We start from the raw sequence: 13,599 nt of genomic DNA, 5'->3' as shown, positions 1-13,599 counted from the left end.
CTTGCTTATTTTTACTTAAGTACATAGTATCTCTAATATAAAAACTACAGAAGAACACCCAAGTGAAAATTTAGCTTCTAATCTACCCTGTACTCAGTCACAAGACCAGTTCTAAATGTCAGTGGATAACGAGATATTCACATTTACACAGGGCATGAGCACATGTACATGATCTATGTTTCAGCATAATAATAGCATGCTTTGTACTCTCCAGTCTTGCAACACTTTACATACTTTAGCAGCATTCTTACTGAACATTCATTAATATATAACACTTTTACAATAAATGTGCTTATTCATATACCATTTGGACATATATCTTTATTTCTTGGAATTATAATTACTGGAAATGGAATTGCTGAGTGTCTTACTTTTACTGTTGCTGGGGTAAAATACCCTGACAAAAATCAACCAAAGGGTGAAAGGATTTCTTTTGGCTCACAGTTCAAGGTTATAATCCATCATGGTAGGGCAGTTACAGGAGCTTGAGGCAGTGGTTACACTAGAACCACAGTTCTGACTCAAAAAGTGATAAATGATGAATGCTTGTATTTGTTCGCTTCTGCCTCTTTATATAGTTCAGAATCCCAGCCCAAAGAACAGTGCTACTCATAGAGAGTATGTCTTGCCACCTCAGCCAACTTAACCTTCACAGACATGCCGAGAGGCCCATCTCCACACAGATGTTTCATGTTCCCAAGTTGAGAATTGAGAATTACACTGATTCCAAGAAAATGTGGAGTTTAAATTCTGACAGGTACCAACACAGAGATTTCAGTAATTTCATTTGCACCTCTATAAGTAAAATTATAACCATTAGGTGAATAGATTCCACATCTGTTCTCCTTTATTCTTCTAATTCAACATAGATTGTCTTCAAAGTGATAAAACCTTTTATTTCAAAAAGTAAAAGCTGTTCAAAAATCCCTTTTAGAATGTCATTCTACATGTTTTTCATACCTTGAGTAGATCCCACCATTTCCCATGATTACCACTACAAACTGTGTGTGGATCTTTGCAATAATGCTTTTTACCCACATCCTTGAGATGCCAGTCACAGCTCCAAATCAATGAACTTCTCATATTTCCATGGGCCTCTGACTGAAGCTCCAAGTTTTCCATGCCTGCATCTTTGTTTCTTTTATTTTTATATTTTTTTACTGCTCAAGTTTTCTTTGTTCTATGCTCACCCTCCAGGGATACACTATCATCTCTACCTGAAGGGGCACTTTAGCTTAGTCAGTCCACTAATAAAAATCTCCTTCAGAGTCGATCTTTAGTGAAGAATTATCTTTTATAAACTTATTTGTACTTAGGGCTTAGACATTCTAACTAATAATATACTCACACTAGAAACTACATATTCCTACATGTTGTAAGAAAGAAACTGTATACTCCTTCATAGCAAAGTCAATGTCCTAGACACATTCAGAAAATTCAGTACTTTCTCAATACAAAATATATTCACTAAGTAAGTGAATGAAAATTTGAAATTAAGTAATTTCTATATAACAAATAATCTTTATGAAAAATATTCCACAGCAGGTATTAATTTTGATTGGGAAATAATCATATTTAAGTCCATAAGATACAAGCTTCTTTTAATGTATTTATTAAAAGAGAAAGTTCACAATGTAAAGTTGATGGGAGATGTTATTCTGTATATGTTTCTCTTATTGGTTGATGAATAAAACACTGATTGGCCAGGCAGGAAGATAGGTGGGGCTAGGAGATGAGGATGATTCTGGGAAACATAGGCAGAGTGAGCCCACCAGACAGAGTCTCAATGCTGCTGTAGGAGTAACACCATGCAGGGCATTACCAGGTAAGCCACAGCCTCGTGGCAATACATAGATTGATAGAAATGGGTTAATAACTAAGACAGAGCTAGCCGATAACAATGTTGGCCCTGGTCATCAGCCAACAAACAGTATTATAATTAATATAAGTCTCTGAGTGTTCATTTGGGGCTGATGTGGTCGTGGGACCAGGCTGGTGGGAAGAACCATCTGTAACAAAGTATTCCCAGTTACCATTTAAGTACATTATTATACTTTTCCTTCATGTTGATTTTGTTCAAAACAGGAAGGAAAATAAAGAAAAGCTACAAGTGAAATGATTTAATTTTGTTCCCGAACTGTGAGATCTATTAAATCTCTTGATTATCATCTTCGTTACTACAATACACACAAGGGAAAAAGCTCAGCTGCAATGTGTCTATAGAATATTGTTTGGTTGAGTTCAAAATATGTTTAAAAAACTTTCTGCAAGTTTCACTGAAGGCTTACTTGAAAAACTATCCAAAACATAATAAACTATGTATCTATCATTCCGCAATCTAATAAAGTAATTTTAAAATCATACTGTTGGGGCTGTTTAAATGGTTAAGATAATTTGTTTTTGCAAACAACCCAGGTTCAAGACCCAGCACCCACATGCTGGCTCAAAACCATCTGTAACTCCAGTTCCAGAAGCTATGATGCCCTCTTCTAACCTTTGTAGGCATCAAGCACACACATGCTGCACAGGCACACATGCAGGCAAAATAATCATACATAAAATAAAATAAATCTAAAATCAATAAAAGGAATTATGTCCCATTTAAAAACATCATACTTCAGTAAAACATTTTAGGTTTCAAAATATAGTAAAATAAAGGATATGATTATGCTTTCCAATGATCAAAATAGCCCACTAGAAACTATCTAGCTTTTGTTTACTCAACAGGAAGAACTGGACAAACCCATCAAGTTTAGAAACACCATAACTCATAGGGCTTGTAATGCTCTCGATGAACTATTCCATGCAAATGCTTGATTGACTTCTTGACTCACCTCTCCCCCATTAACATATTCCATCACAAAACACAGGCGATCTTTTGTCTGGAAGGAATATTTCAAGGACTTGAAATGAAAAAGAATAAATGTTAATTATAATCTTGTACTCTTAAAGTATAATGGTACAAAAATAGAACACTTAAAAACAGCCAGCATAACTGATGGACTGACATTGTTCCTTAAGAGTATATTATGTAAGAGTGCTTTCTAAGAAATATGTAAGTAAAAGTAAATGAGTAATGGTGATGAGCGCTTTCAGCCTAATGTGCCACCTGAGGCGGAGTTAGTAGTCAGCACTCTAGTTCTCATCTTTGCAGTCTCTACAAGGAAATGTAGTGAAGGTTCCACAGGAACACAGTTGCTTTTAATTATTATCTTCAATTGCTTTTAATTATTATCTTCAATGTAGTTTAGGTTCTACTTTGTATATGCTAAGGATAAAACCTGGCCCAACTCAGTAAGGTCAGCCCTGGTAATTTTGTAAGATACTAAAATGTCATTACATTGGAAAATAAACATGAAAACAAGAAACACTTTAGCAAAGTATCTATGGATAACTCTGAAAATGTTTAACTTAGATAGCCTTAAAATGTTAATAAAACGTTCCAATTTTAAACTGCAGCTGTTACTTTTTAATCTTAATATGCTTGGTACAGTATGGAACATAGAGTAATTTTATAAATTATCCTCTATTACATAGAATCCCCGACTGGATGTAAAATAGCCTGTTTGAAAACATGCTACATGAATTAAGTCACATTTTATACTTCTCTAATGAAAAAACACAGGACTCATCCCATATTCATTCCACATCCCTGCATGTCTATCATGAAAGGTATTTCTCTGAAATTTGTTCATTTAAAATTTTGACCTTTGAAAACTAAAGACCATGCTGTGTAATCATTTTAATATTTATCTGAAGCCAGCAAACAAAAAATAAAAAGTAAAATATTCATTTAATTTTTTTCTTTTGAGATAGGTCTGAAACTGTAACCCAGGAATCCCTAGAGTTCACTAGGTAGCCCAAGGTGTTTTCAAACACAGAGAGAGCCTCCTGTTACATGCTTCTCAGTATTGGTATTACAGTCATGAACCCTCATCCCTAGGCTGCACTACTGTTAAAAAATAAAAATAAAAACAGGCTCCTAAAAAGTCTATTGCTCTATTAGTGAACTTAAAATGCCAGAGTGGATTTTTCTTTTAAATCAGGAAGATGCTTGGGAGGAAAGAAAACTTTAAAAAGTTGTACATGGACAATGGGAGGAACTAAAAATGCATACTATACAGGTTATACACCTAATTTACAACTTTCAATAGTTTCAAAGACACTGAACTTACAGCCTACCATAAAGAATGTGGTACAGACAAATAAATGTTACTTAAAACACTGTCATAGTTTCATTCTTTAGTAAAATTCCACTAAATTTAAAATGTCATAATAGCAGCTCTCTAAGCACTTACTGTTAAGAATGGATGTCTGGTGTTCTTTAGTACTCTGCTCTCAGTAAGAGTGTGTGCCACTTCATCCTACAAAGAAAAGACAAAATATATATAAATACATGTCGTAAGTACTAAAAAATACAATACTTTCACCAGTTTTCAGAAATCAGAGGACACTGTTTAGACTAAAAAAAAATGGCATTAATATACACTGGTATGCTTCCTTTATTGTTTAGCTTCCCCTCCACGACTACACCCAAAAATCAAATTAATAGTTTAATAATGAGGGGTAGAAGATATAAATTCCATATGAACTCACTCATATTTGATCAAGTTACATCAATAATGATATAAAATTAACAATAGAATCATTCAAGATGAAAAAATAAATGGTTTTCCCCTTAAGACAAATGACTAGCAGCTAATACTATAGCACAACTTAGCTAATATTCCCATAGTTATAATACATTTTATTAAGGGAGACATTAAGATACAATTTAGTAAGGGTCATAAAATAAACTCTCCTACTAACACTCAGTTATTTAAGAAGGAACCATGAAGTACACACTTTAATTCTAAACATTTCAAACTAAAGTAAAAAAGTGTAAAAGCATGTCTTTTTTGCTTGTTCCTTTTAATATGCTTCTCTTTACAGGTTTTAAACCTCCTACTTCATTTTAAAATGTAAGCATATTTCATAAAAAGAACATGTATCCCTTAGAAGAGAGCTCCTGGGTGGACTGAGGACGGGTGGGGATGGGAACTTGAGGGATCAAGTTGAGTGTGTGTGTATGTGTGTGTGTGTGGGGGGGGGTACTAAAAAAGATGACTGTAAAGTGGGAGCATTCTGAGGTTAGGAAGAAACCAAATGCAAGAGAAACGCTCTCATATCTACAAGGATGACCCCAGATAAGACTCCTAGCAATAGTGGATGCATGTCCTGAACTGTGATCAGATTGGTGACTACCCCAACTGCCATCAGAGAACCTTCATCCAGCAGCTGATGGAAACAGATGCAGAGACACACATCCAAACATTAGGCTCAGCTCAGGGAGTCCTGATGAAGAGAGGGAGGAAGGACTGTAGGAGACATAACTAACCTGGCTTCTAGGAACTCACACTCTGAACCAACAACCAGGGAGCCTGAATGGAAGCCACCTAGGTCCTCTACATGTATCTAACACTTGTGTAGCTTGGTCCTCTGTGGGACTCCTATCAAAGGAAGCAGGGACTATCCCTAAGGCTGTGGCTGGCTCCAAGGCACCTATTCCTCATACCAGGCTCCCTTGTCCAGTCTTAATACAAGGGGTGCACCTTGATATACCATGCTTTGTTGATACTAAAGGGAGGCTTCCCTCTTTCTGAACAGAAAGAGAAGAGTGGATTTGAGAGGTGGGGAAAAGCAGTTGGTATGTAAAATAAATAAATAAAAATTTAAAAACTACATAAAAACAAAGAAACAAAAAAGAAAGTATTCCCCCAACTATGTTCTTAGCTTGTAAAAAGCAAACAAGAAGGGATTTTCTTTTAACATATGGAAAGCTGAAGACATGTTTCACATTTCAAAGGTCTATCTTCTTAAAGAAGTAAGAAGGAAGGTAACTAGATCTCTACAGTTTGCCGCTAGGAAATTCTTAAATACCTTGCTGGATCACAACACTGTTGGCAAATAAAAATTAGCTCATAAAGAAAGAAATGAAAAGTAGAACACCAGGACACTGAATTATACTTATTATCTTACAAAAGCATTTTACCTTAGTTTATACCTAGAAGATAAATGAGAAACAGATTTATGAAAGAAGCTAATATTCTAAGGTCATTTGGGCAAGGGAATACCAACTATGTATGAGCAAAAAGTAAAGTGAATTAACAATGTAGTATTTAAAGCAAGTTAAGCCAAGGATAAATAAACCACTTCAGTCTTATTTATTTTATAGGAGCCAGGCTTAAGTACTCAAACAATTTCAAAGACACTGCCATACTATACTATTATGCCTAAATCAATTATAGCAATGTTTTAAGAGAAAATAAATCAGAAGCAGAAATGACACAAAAACTTACAGCTTTTTATACCCATTAGTATCAAGTATATAAGGGTTACCATACAGCAAGCACTTAATGTTTGAACTGAATGTTATAAATCCAAAAGCTTGTTAAATCAACCATTACATCAACAACTATGCAGAATTATCTAAGTATAACTTCGACACTGGAGATAAGGCCTTGAACAAAACAGAAGAAATCCCTGTTCTCATGGAAATCTCATTCTAATTAGTTAAAAAGTGATCAGTATTAATGGACAAAGCCAAGTAGGTATTGGATAATAAGCATCATATAAAAATATGAATTCATGAAATAAATAATTAAACAAGTAATACACAGAAATAAATTAATTTATTTAAAAATTCCTTGCAGTGAACTTACCAATGTTAACAACAATACAGGTATAAAGTTTCTTTATAATAAAAAGGTAAGGCTGTTTTATTCACATTTCACAGACTAGTGAACATAACCAATTTAAAAGTAATACACTATTAACAAGAGAGGCTTTATACAATATTGTAAGTGAGCTACAGAAGGAAAAACAAATAGAACCTAAGCTCGGTAATGTGATCCAATGGGAACTGAAGGGAATAGTGGCTAGCATAATGTGATACATACTTTTTAAAGTTTACTGATGCTGCTGAAAAGTGGTGCACGCTCCGAATCCCAGCACTCAGGAGGTAGAGGCAGGTACATCTCTGTGAGTTCGAGACCAGCCTGGTCTACAGAGCTACACAGAGAAACCGTCTTGAAACACCCCTCCACAAATAAAAGTTTACTGGTGCTCTATTGGTGAGTACAGTAAAACAGAAAGGAGCAATTAGGAAACCATTAAAGTACTCCTAGAAATAAGATAATTTAGGCTAATGAGATAGTTTAATTTTTAGAATTAAACTTAACAGAAATATTTTAAAAGTTACATGTCTCCACCAAAAAGGTAAATCCAAAGAAATGTGTCTTTATACACAGTGAGAAAAAATATGAATATGTATATGTATATGTATATGTATATGTATATGTATATGTATATGTATATGTTGGTTTTTCGAGACAGGGTTTCCCTGTGGCTTTGGAGGCTGTCCTGGAACTAGCTCTTGTACACCAGGCTGGTCTCGAACTCACAGAGATCCGTCTGCCTCTGCCTCCCGAGTGCTGGGATTAAAGGAGTACGCCGCCACCACCACCTGGCTAGTGAGAAAGATATTTACAAAGAAGGTAACATTTACTTGTTATGGAGTAGTATGCTAAGTAACCTATCAATAAAATAGAGAAAGACTAAAAAAATGAATAGCAAACCAAATTTGTTATCAGAAAAAATAATGTGGTGCTTTTGAAAACATGTTTGTGGATATTTCATTCTATTTTGGTGAAAACGGATACATTACATACAATATTTTCCTAGATCAGTTAGTAAGTTTCATGAGAAGACCTTTCCTCCTCTCAATTCTTCAATCTACATAGCCACGTGTGTAGAGCCGAGCAAAGATATACAGAGATAACGTTAAGAAAATTCTTTGTTATAAGAACACAATTGAGGGGTAACAGGATAGACCAATTGATACATTAAAATATATTTTCTATCACAGTTTATATTTAAGGTTATAAAATTTCCCATGAATGCAAATTTAATGGTACTGTATTTCACGTACTAATTAGTTTTTCTATGAAGATGTGGTACATACAAGCTAAGAAGTAAACACAGATGCCAATAATTTTAATTACAGTAAAAAGCAACATGTCAAAACAAGTTAAAAATAACAGTGGCAAACTTAGTGGCTACAACAATGTGATGCTTACTTAAAAATTAATTTGTTGATAATTACAAATAAAGAACTAAAATTTAGAAGAATAATGTTCTCATAAAATACCTTTGAAATACAGATTTCCATATATCCAACCATCCTGAAATAGTAAATAATGAGTCTTCAAGTCTCATTTTTTTCAGAGAAAGAAGTTTTGGAAGGAGACTGTTTCTAGAGAGCATGAGGTGCAATGATTCTCTCCAATTTTATCAGTATCCATGTGGCCTAAAATTCTCCCTTCATTTGCTAAATCCCTGTTTTATGACAGTTGTGTTGTTTGTTTGAATGAGTGAGAAAAGGAAGAAGGGAAGAACATTAATTAAAATGAAACAGGAAAACATGTTACTACACTGACAAAGATCCAAAGATGAAACCTATGTTTATGATTATGACTATATTAGTAAATTGAAGTTCAGAGAACATAATTTGTCAAGCACAGATGAAATAGACTATGAATCCATCTCTACCTCCAATCACAATGCTCATTTCTACTCCCTCTGCCTCCTACCTTCAAGCAGCTCAATGTTCTACTCACATTATTTCTGTACACTGTAGGTCTCCTATGACTGACTCTGTCACAGCTAGCTGACATCAGGATATATTGTGTCTGAAAGCATTTACATCCTCCCTCCCTCCAGAGCAAATGAGATGAAATGAGAAGATGTGAGTACTGGACACAAGAGCAGAAAGGCAGAAGGCACACTGTTTTATTGAATGCGCAGTGACTTCCAAGGACCACTGTTGTCTCCACAAGCCATGGATTAGCAATCTCTTCCTACACGCCTGCTTGCTTTTTATTTCAGGTCAGACTTATCAAGCACTGACTCATGGCTCTAACCTCCCCATCCTAAAGTTTGAGCACTGGACTAGGTAAGAACTTGTATTTCTTCCACCTCTATTTGCTTTCTCATTATTCCTTAATTTGTCTTCCCAGGATATTTTGTGCCTACTTGAAAGGGAAGAAAAGTTATCTATGAACAGTGCATCATCACTCTCAAGTACTATGCTTGGTGTTTGTTACTGATGCTTCTGTTTCAAATACTACTTGGATAGAGTGGCATACCCTCTATGATTCCCATCAAGGTCCTGCCACTATAGCCCTCAGCACTTCTTAAGCTGGAAAGCATATTGCCTTGACATTCAGAATATCTTGAACATGTAGACATAATTCTTATACGTACCAGCATGCAGTAGACCCTTTCAGTCTAAAATCATCTTCAGTTCTAGCAAATTTTAGACCTTGTACTTTATTGCTTTTACTTTAAAATCTCATAGATATTATATTTCCTTTGAATGATCCATCATGTTAAAATTAGTCTCTCAATATTCTCTGTTTCTCAATTTTTGGTTTCTCCTTCCAAGATATACTCCAAAATTGGTTCCTAATTCTTTCACTATGTTATTTTCATTATAGTGATCAAAAACAAGGATCATAAAAAAAATGATCTATTTTTTTTTTAAAAAAAAGGGGGACTGTGATCCAAACAAAGAGGTCTTAAAATAAAGGTAGGGGGTAGCTAAAAAAAATAGCTCAAAAATGTTCTTAGTCCCTAGCAATTAGGGAAATACAAATCAAAACAATTTTGAAATTTCATCTTACCAATCAGTTGGAAAAGATCAACAAGACAACTGGCAACAAATGCTGGAGGAAATGTGAGGAAAGAGGAACCCACCTTGACTGTTAGGATTCAAAGCTGATCTAGGTGCTTTGGAAATCACTATGGTAGAGTCCTCAAAAAGTTGAAATTAAATCTACCATATGATATACATACATACATACATACATACATACATACATACATACAATCTCACTTCTTAGCATATGTCCAAAGGACTCAACAGCCCACTCAATAGATACTGCTTAACCATGTTCATTGCTCTCTATGCATAATAGCTAGGAAATAAAAACTACCTACATGTCCTTCAACTGATGGGTCATGAAATGGATATGGCACATATAAAAAATGGAAAAATAGTGAAAGCAACACTAATGTAAATAGTGATGTTGATCACAAATATATAGTTAATATGTTCCTCCAAGTTAACAAATGAAAGTATTTCCTCCACAAAATAAAACAGTTTCGTTAATTTACTAATACTATATACTGCTAAAATTAAAATTAACACTGTTGTCTAATAGGTACTATTGCGAGTAACAGGTTATACTCAATATTTTGATTGCTTCATGAAGTCTCTACATCACTTACAAGAATGTACATACATACATGTTCATACTACAGAAAAATGAGTCACTGGCTTTTAGACTCAGTTACCTTTGCAATAATGACTTCTTTCTTCAGAATCTTCATAGCATAGTATTTTCCACTTGCCTTTTCTCGAACTAAAATAACCTTCCCAAAAGTGCCTTTACCTAGTAGTTTCAAATAGTCAAAATCATTCATTGTCTGAAAAATATAAATTAGAAAGTCATGATGAAATTGTTGGCACAATTTATTGTTAATCTGCTTCCAATGCAGCACTGTAAACTCATTATTGATGCTACTACTTTCTAGACCACTTAGAATGAAAAAAAAAAAAAAAAAGCAAACTACTACTGGCTGTCTCTTAAGCAACCTTCGATACTGAACATACTTAATGTAGTTTTCAGAAATTATTTTGAACCTAGAATTTCTCCAAGGGTCAGATTATTAGTTAACTGACAAAGGATTTTTTAAAAGTAAAATAAGGTTTTTAAGAAGTATTTTCATGTTCTCAGGTTTTGTTAAATTAAGTAAGTGCTGCCTCAGAAAAAGTGGTATCCAATAACACACACATAAACATTTTAAAATATAAGCAAAGAAACATTTTTTTGAAGAAACAGGAGAAAAGAGTAATTAAAACTGTAAACCTCCAGCCAGATTGATCAGGAAGGTAGACACAAAGATAAAATTATCAACATGAAATGATAAAGGTGACATCACTACAAAACCTATAGATATTAAAGGGACCTTGAGAGAATAAATAGCTCTATGCCAATAAAACTGCCATTGAAATGAAATGAACAAATTACCTACATTGCAAACTACAAAAGCTCACTGACAAAGTAACAGATAAGCTGAACAGCCCTTTATAAGAACTGAATTTGTACTAAAATTTTTACAATAAGGGAAAGTCCATAACATTTAAAGAAAAAAATAGTAGCAATTCTACATACACTCTTCTTGAAAACTGAAATGGACGAATATTGTTCAATTCACCCTTTGAGGCCAGAATCACTGTGACATTAAAACCATTTTAAATATTTTATAAATTAATGGCTACATTCAATTTTAACACCCCTTGCCTATAATTCTGATAATTTTATTCAAATGTCAAATCACAATGTCTTAAAATATCTAGTTCAAAGGAAAAAGTAAATGTCAAAAAGAGCAGGAGAAATAACATATACTTATTGATTCAATTATATATCAATTGTAGTTGCACACATGTGGAAACAGTTACAAATATAATCAATTAGAAAAACAATACATAACTATTCATAGTTAATTTCACTAACAGCTTAAAAACCCGGAGGATAAGGGACCAAACTATGAGACCCCTAAAAATGACTGTCTTGTTTCCACCAAGCAGCAGTCTGCCTCTTTCCCGCCTCTACCCACTTCCTCTCTCTTCCTCCCTCCCTGACTCTCTCAGTATCTGATTGGTATTTTTAATAGTATTGCTTTTGAGCTTATAAGTACACCATTTCTCCATTCACTTTCCTCTTTCCAGTCCCTCCTTGCACAATCCTGTTCTTACAAAATCGTGGCTTCTTAAATTGTCTTTGATCAAATAGTCTATACCAGTTCCAAAGTCAGCCTTTAGACAGACACAGCATCTCATGCTTTTTTCTGTCTTAGAAAGTCTCAAGAGGTGGCTTTCCTTCTGTGTGAAGTCTGAGGTTATTTTGCTGGAGGAAAAACTATGTACTAAGACCCTGCAAGATAAGATACCACGTGCACAGACAAACTGCAGAAGCCATGAAGGCAAAGGCAAAAGTCAACACCAAACCCTGGGCCATAACAGAAAGTTTTCTTTGCACTTTACAAGTCAGAACATGGACAGTCAAAAGTAACTTACTTGAAGATCTATGCAAGAACAGTAGAATAGCCCATCTAGCAACAAAACCGTAAGAAATAGCACAGTTATTGTTTCTGGAAATTCCATGGCAACAAACAGGTTTAAAAAAAGTCTCATAATCAGGCCAAAAATTCATTTCATTGTTCAACATGGCATTTATTTTTTATCTAAAAGCACTAAAAAAGATACCTAATACATACAATGACTAATTGTTATCCCCAAGTCTTGAAGACAAAAATACGACAATAATTTGTAAATTGCTTTATGGCATTTTCAGATGAAAAGCAACATACATAAAATATTATTACATTCCTCAAAGGTTGCAATTTTTAGGGTCAAGAGGCCAAACAAACAGAATAATATAACAGTCTTTAAATGGGTTTCAGCTTCTGTCACTTTGTCCACCTTTTGAAAAAGGAATTTACATAGACACTAATATTAGTTAAGTAATATTCTATATGATATCATTAGAAACAGGTTGTGTGTCTATTTTGCCAGAACTACAGCAAATTAAAAGGGTCTTTATAGCAAATGCACATGTTCAGAATGGCATACACAGAAACTACCTAATATGTGCATGAAATACAAGCTATTACAAAATGTTTTCTTTGGTGGTGGGGGGGAATACAAGAAATGATAAAAATGTTCATGATTAACAACAACAAAAAAGGAAGAAATTACAAGGCTAGACATGACAGTACAAACCTATAATCCCAAAGACCATAGTACTGTAATAGGTGTAAAGCTAACCTGGGCTACATAGCATGTATACATGCACACACACACACACACACACACACACACACACACACACACACACATATACAGAGACATAGAGGAAAGCATCACTAGATGGGGGATAGATAATCTTCAGAAATATAAATCCTCTAAAACTGGCCATTTTTAACTTACAAAAATCAATGTCTACACACAAACAAAAGCCTTACAAATGTATTCAAATCATACACAACCCTTTGAAACATCTTTTAATTCAAAAAGAATAATATTGAAATCTTGTCTCTACCATGTAGTGTCTCTCTTTTCAAGAGTCTGAGGTGTTTGGACAAATACTGTGGTAATAGTCTACTCTGGGAACAAGTCAAATGTCTGCATGGCCAAGAGGCAAAAGTCAACACCGCTCTCAGCACAGCTATCAAGATCATTAGGTGTCCTCTGAATATTTCTAGTATGAAAGCTTCTTTATTCTGAATGTGTTGAAGTCCAAAATTAAAAGAAAAATGTAAATCACAATTCTTTTCATGGTTTCTGATGCACATACAGGAAACAGTTCTAAATCTAGTTGTCATATGTGTGACTGTAACATTGGACCACCTTAAACTAACTCATTGGACTCATTGGAGAGCAGCCAGTGGTACAAACATTTTTTTTTATACTCCTGTGATTTAAAACTATTTTAA

At 34.3% G+C, this 13,599-nt stretch overlaps 1 protein-coding gene across 1 annotated transcript in view; it reads right to left on the bottom strand.

Moving 5' to 3' along the window:
* Akt3 (AKT serine/threonine kinase 3) overlaps positions 1-13,599 on the bottom strand; it is a 208,483-nt gene that overhangs the window by 54,490 nt on the left and 140,394 nt on the right. Inside the window, exons 6-8 of the mRNA XM_027418888.2 lie at positions 10,396-10,527; positions 4,299-4,364; positions 2,835-2,903 (exon numbers count right to left, since the gene is read on the bottom strand). Coding sequence (XP_027274689.1) covers positions 2,835-2,903; positions 4,299-4,364; positions 10,396-10,527 — 267 coding nt within the window. The remainder of the gene's footprint in view (positions 1-2,834; positions 2,904-4,298; positions 4,365-10,395; positions 10,528-13,599) is intronic.

Source organism: Cricetulus griseus, chromosome 5 (assembly GCF_003668045.3).
Source record: "Cricetulus griseus strain 17A/GY chromosome 5, alternate assembly CriGri-PICRH-1.0, whole genome shotgun sequence".
NCBI classification, from domain to species: domain Eukaryota; kingdom Metazoa; phylum Chordata; class Mammalia; order Rodentia; family Cricetidae; genus Cricetulus; species Cricetulus griseus.
The sequence above is the reverse complement of the archived record's forward strand: the minus strand, read 5'-3'. Positions and strand labels throughout refer to the sequence as shown.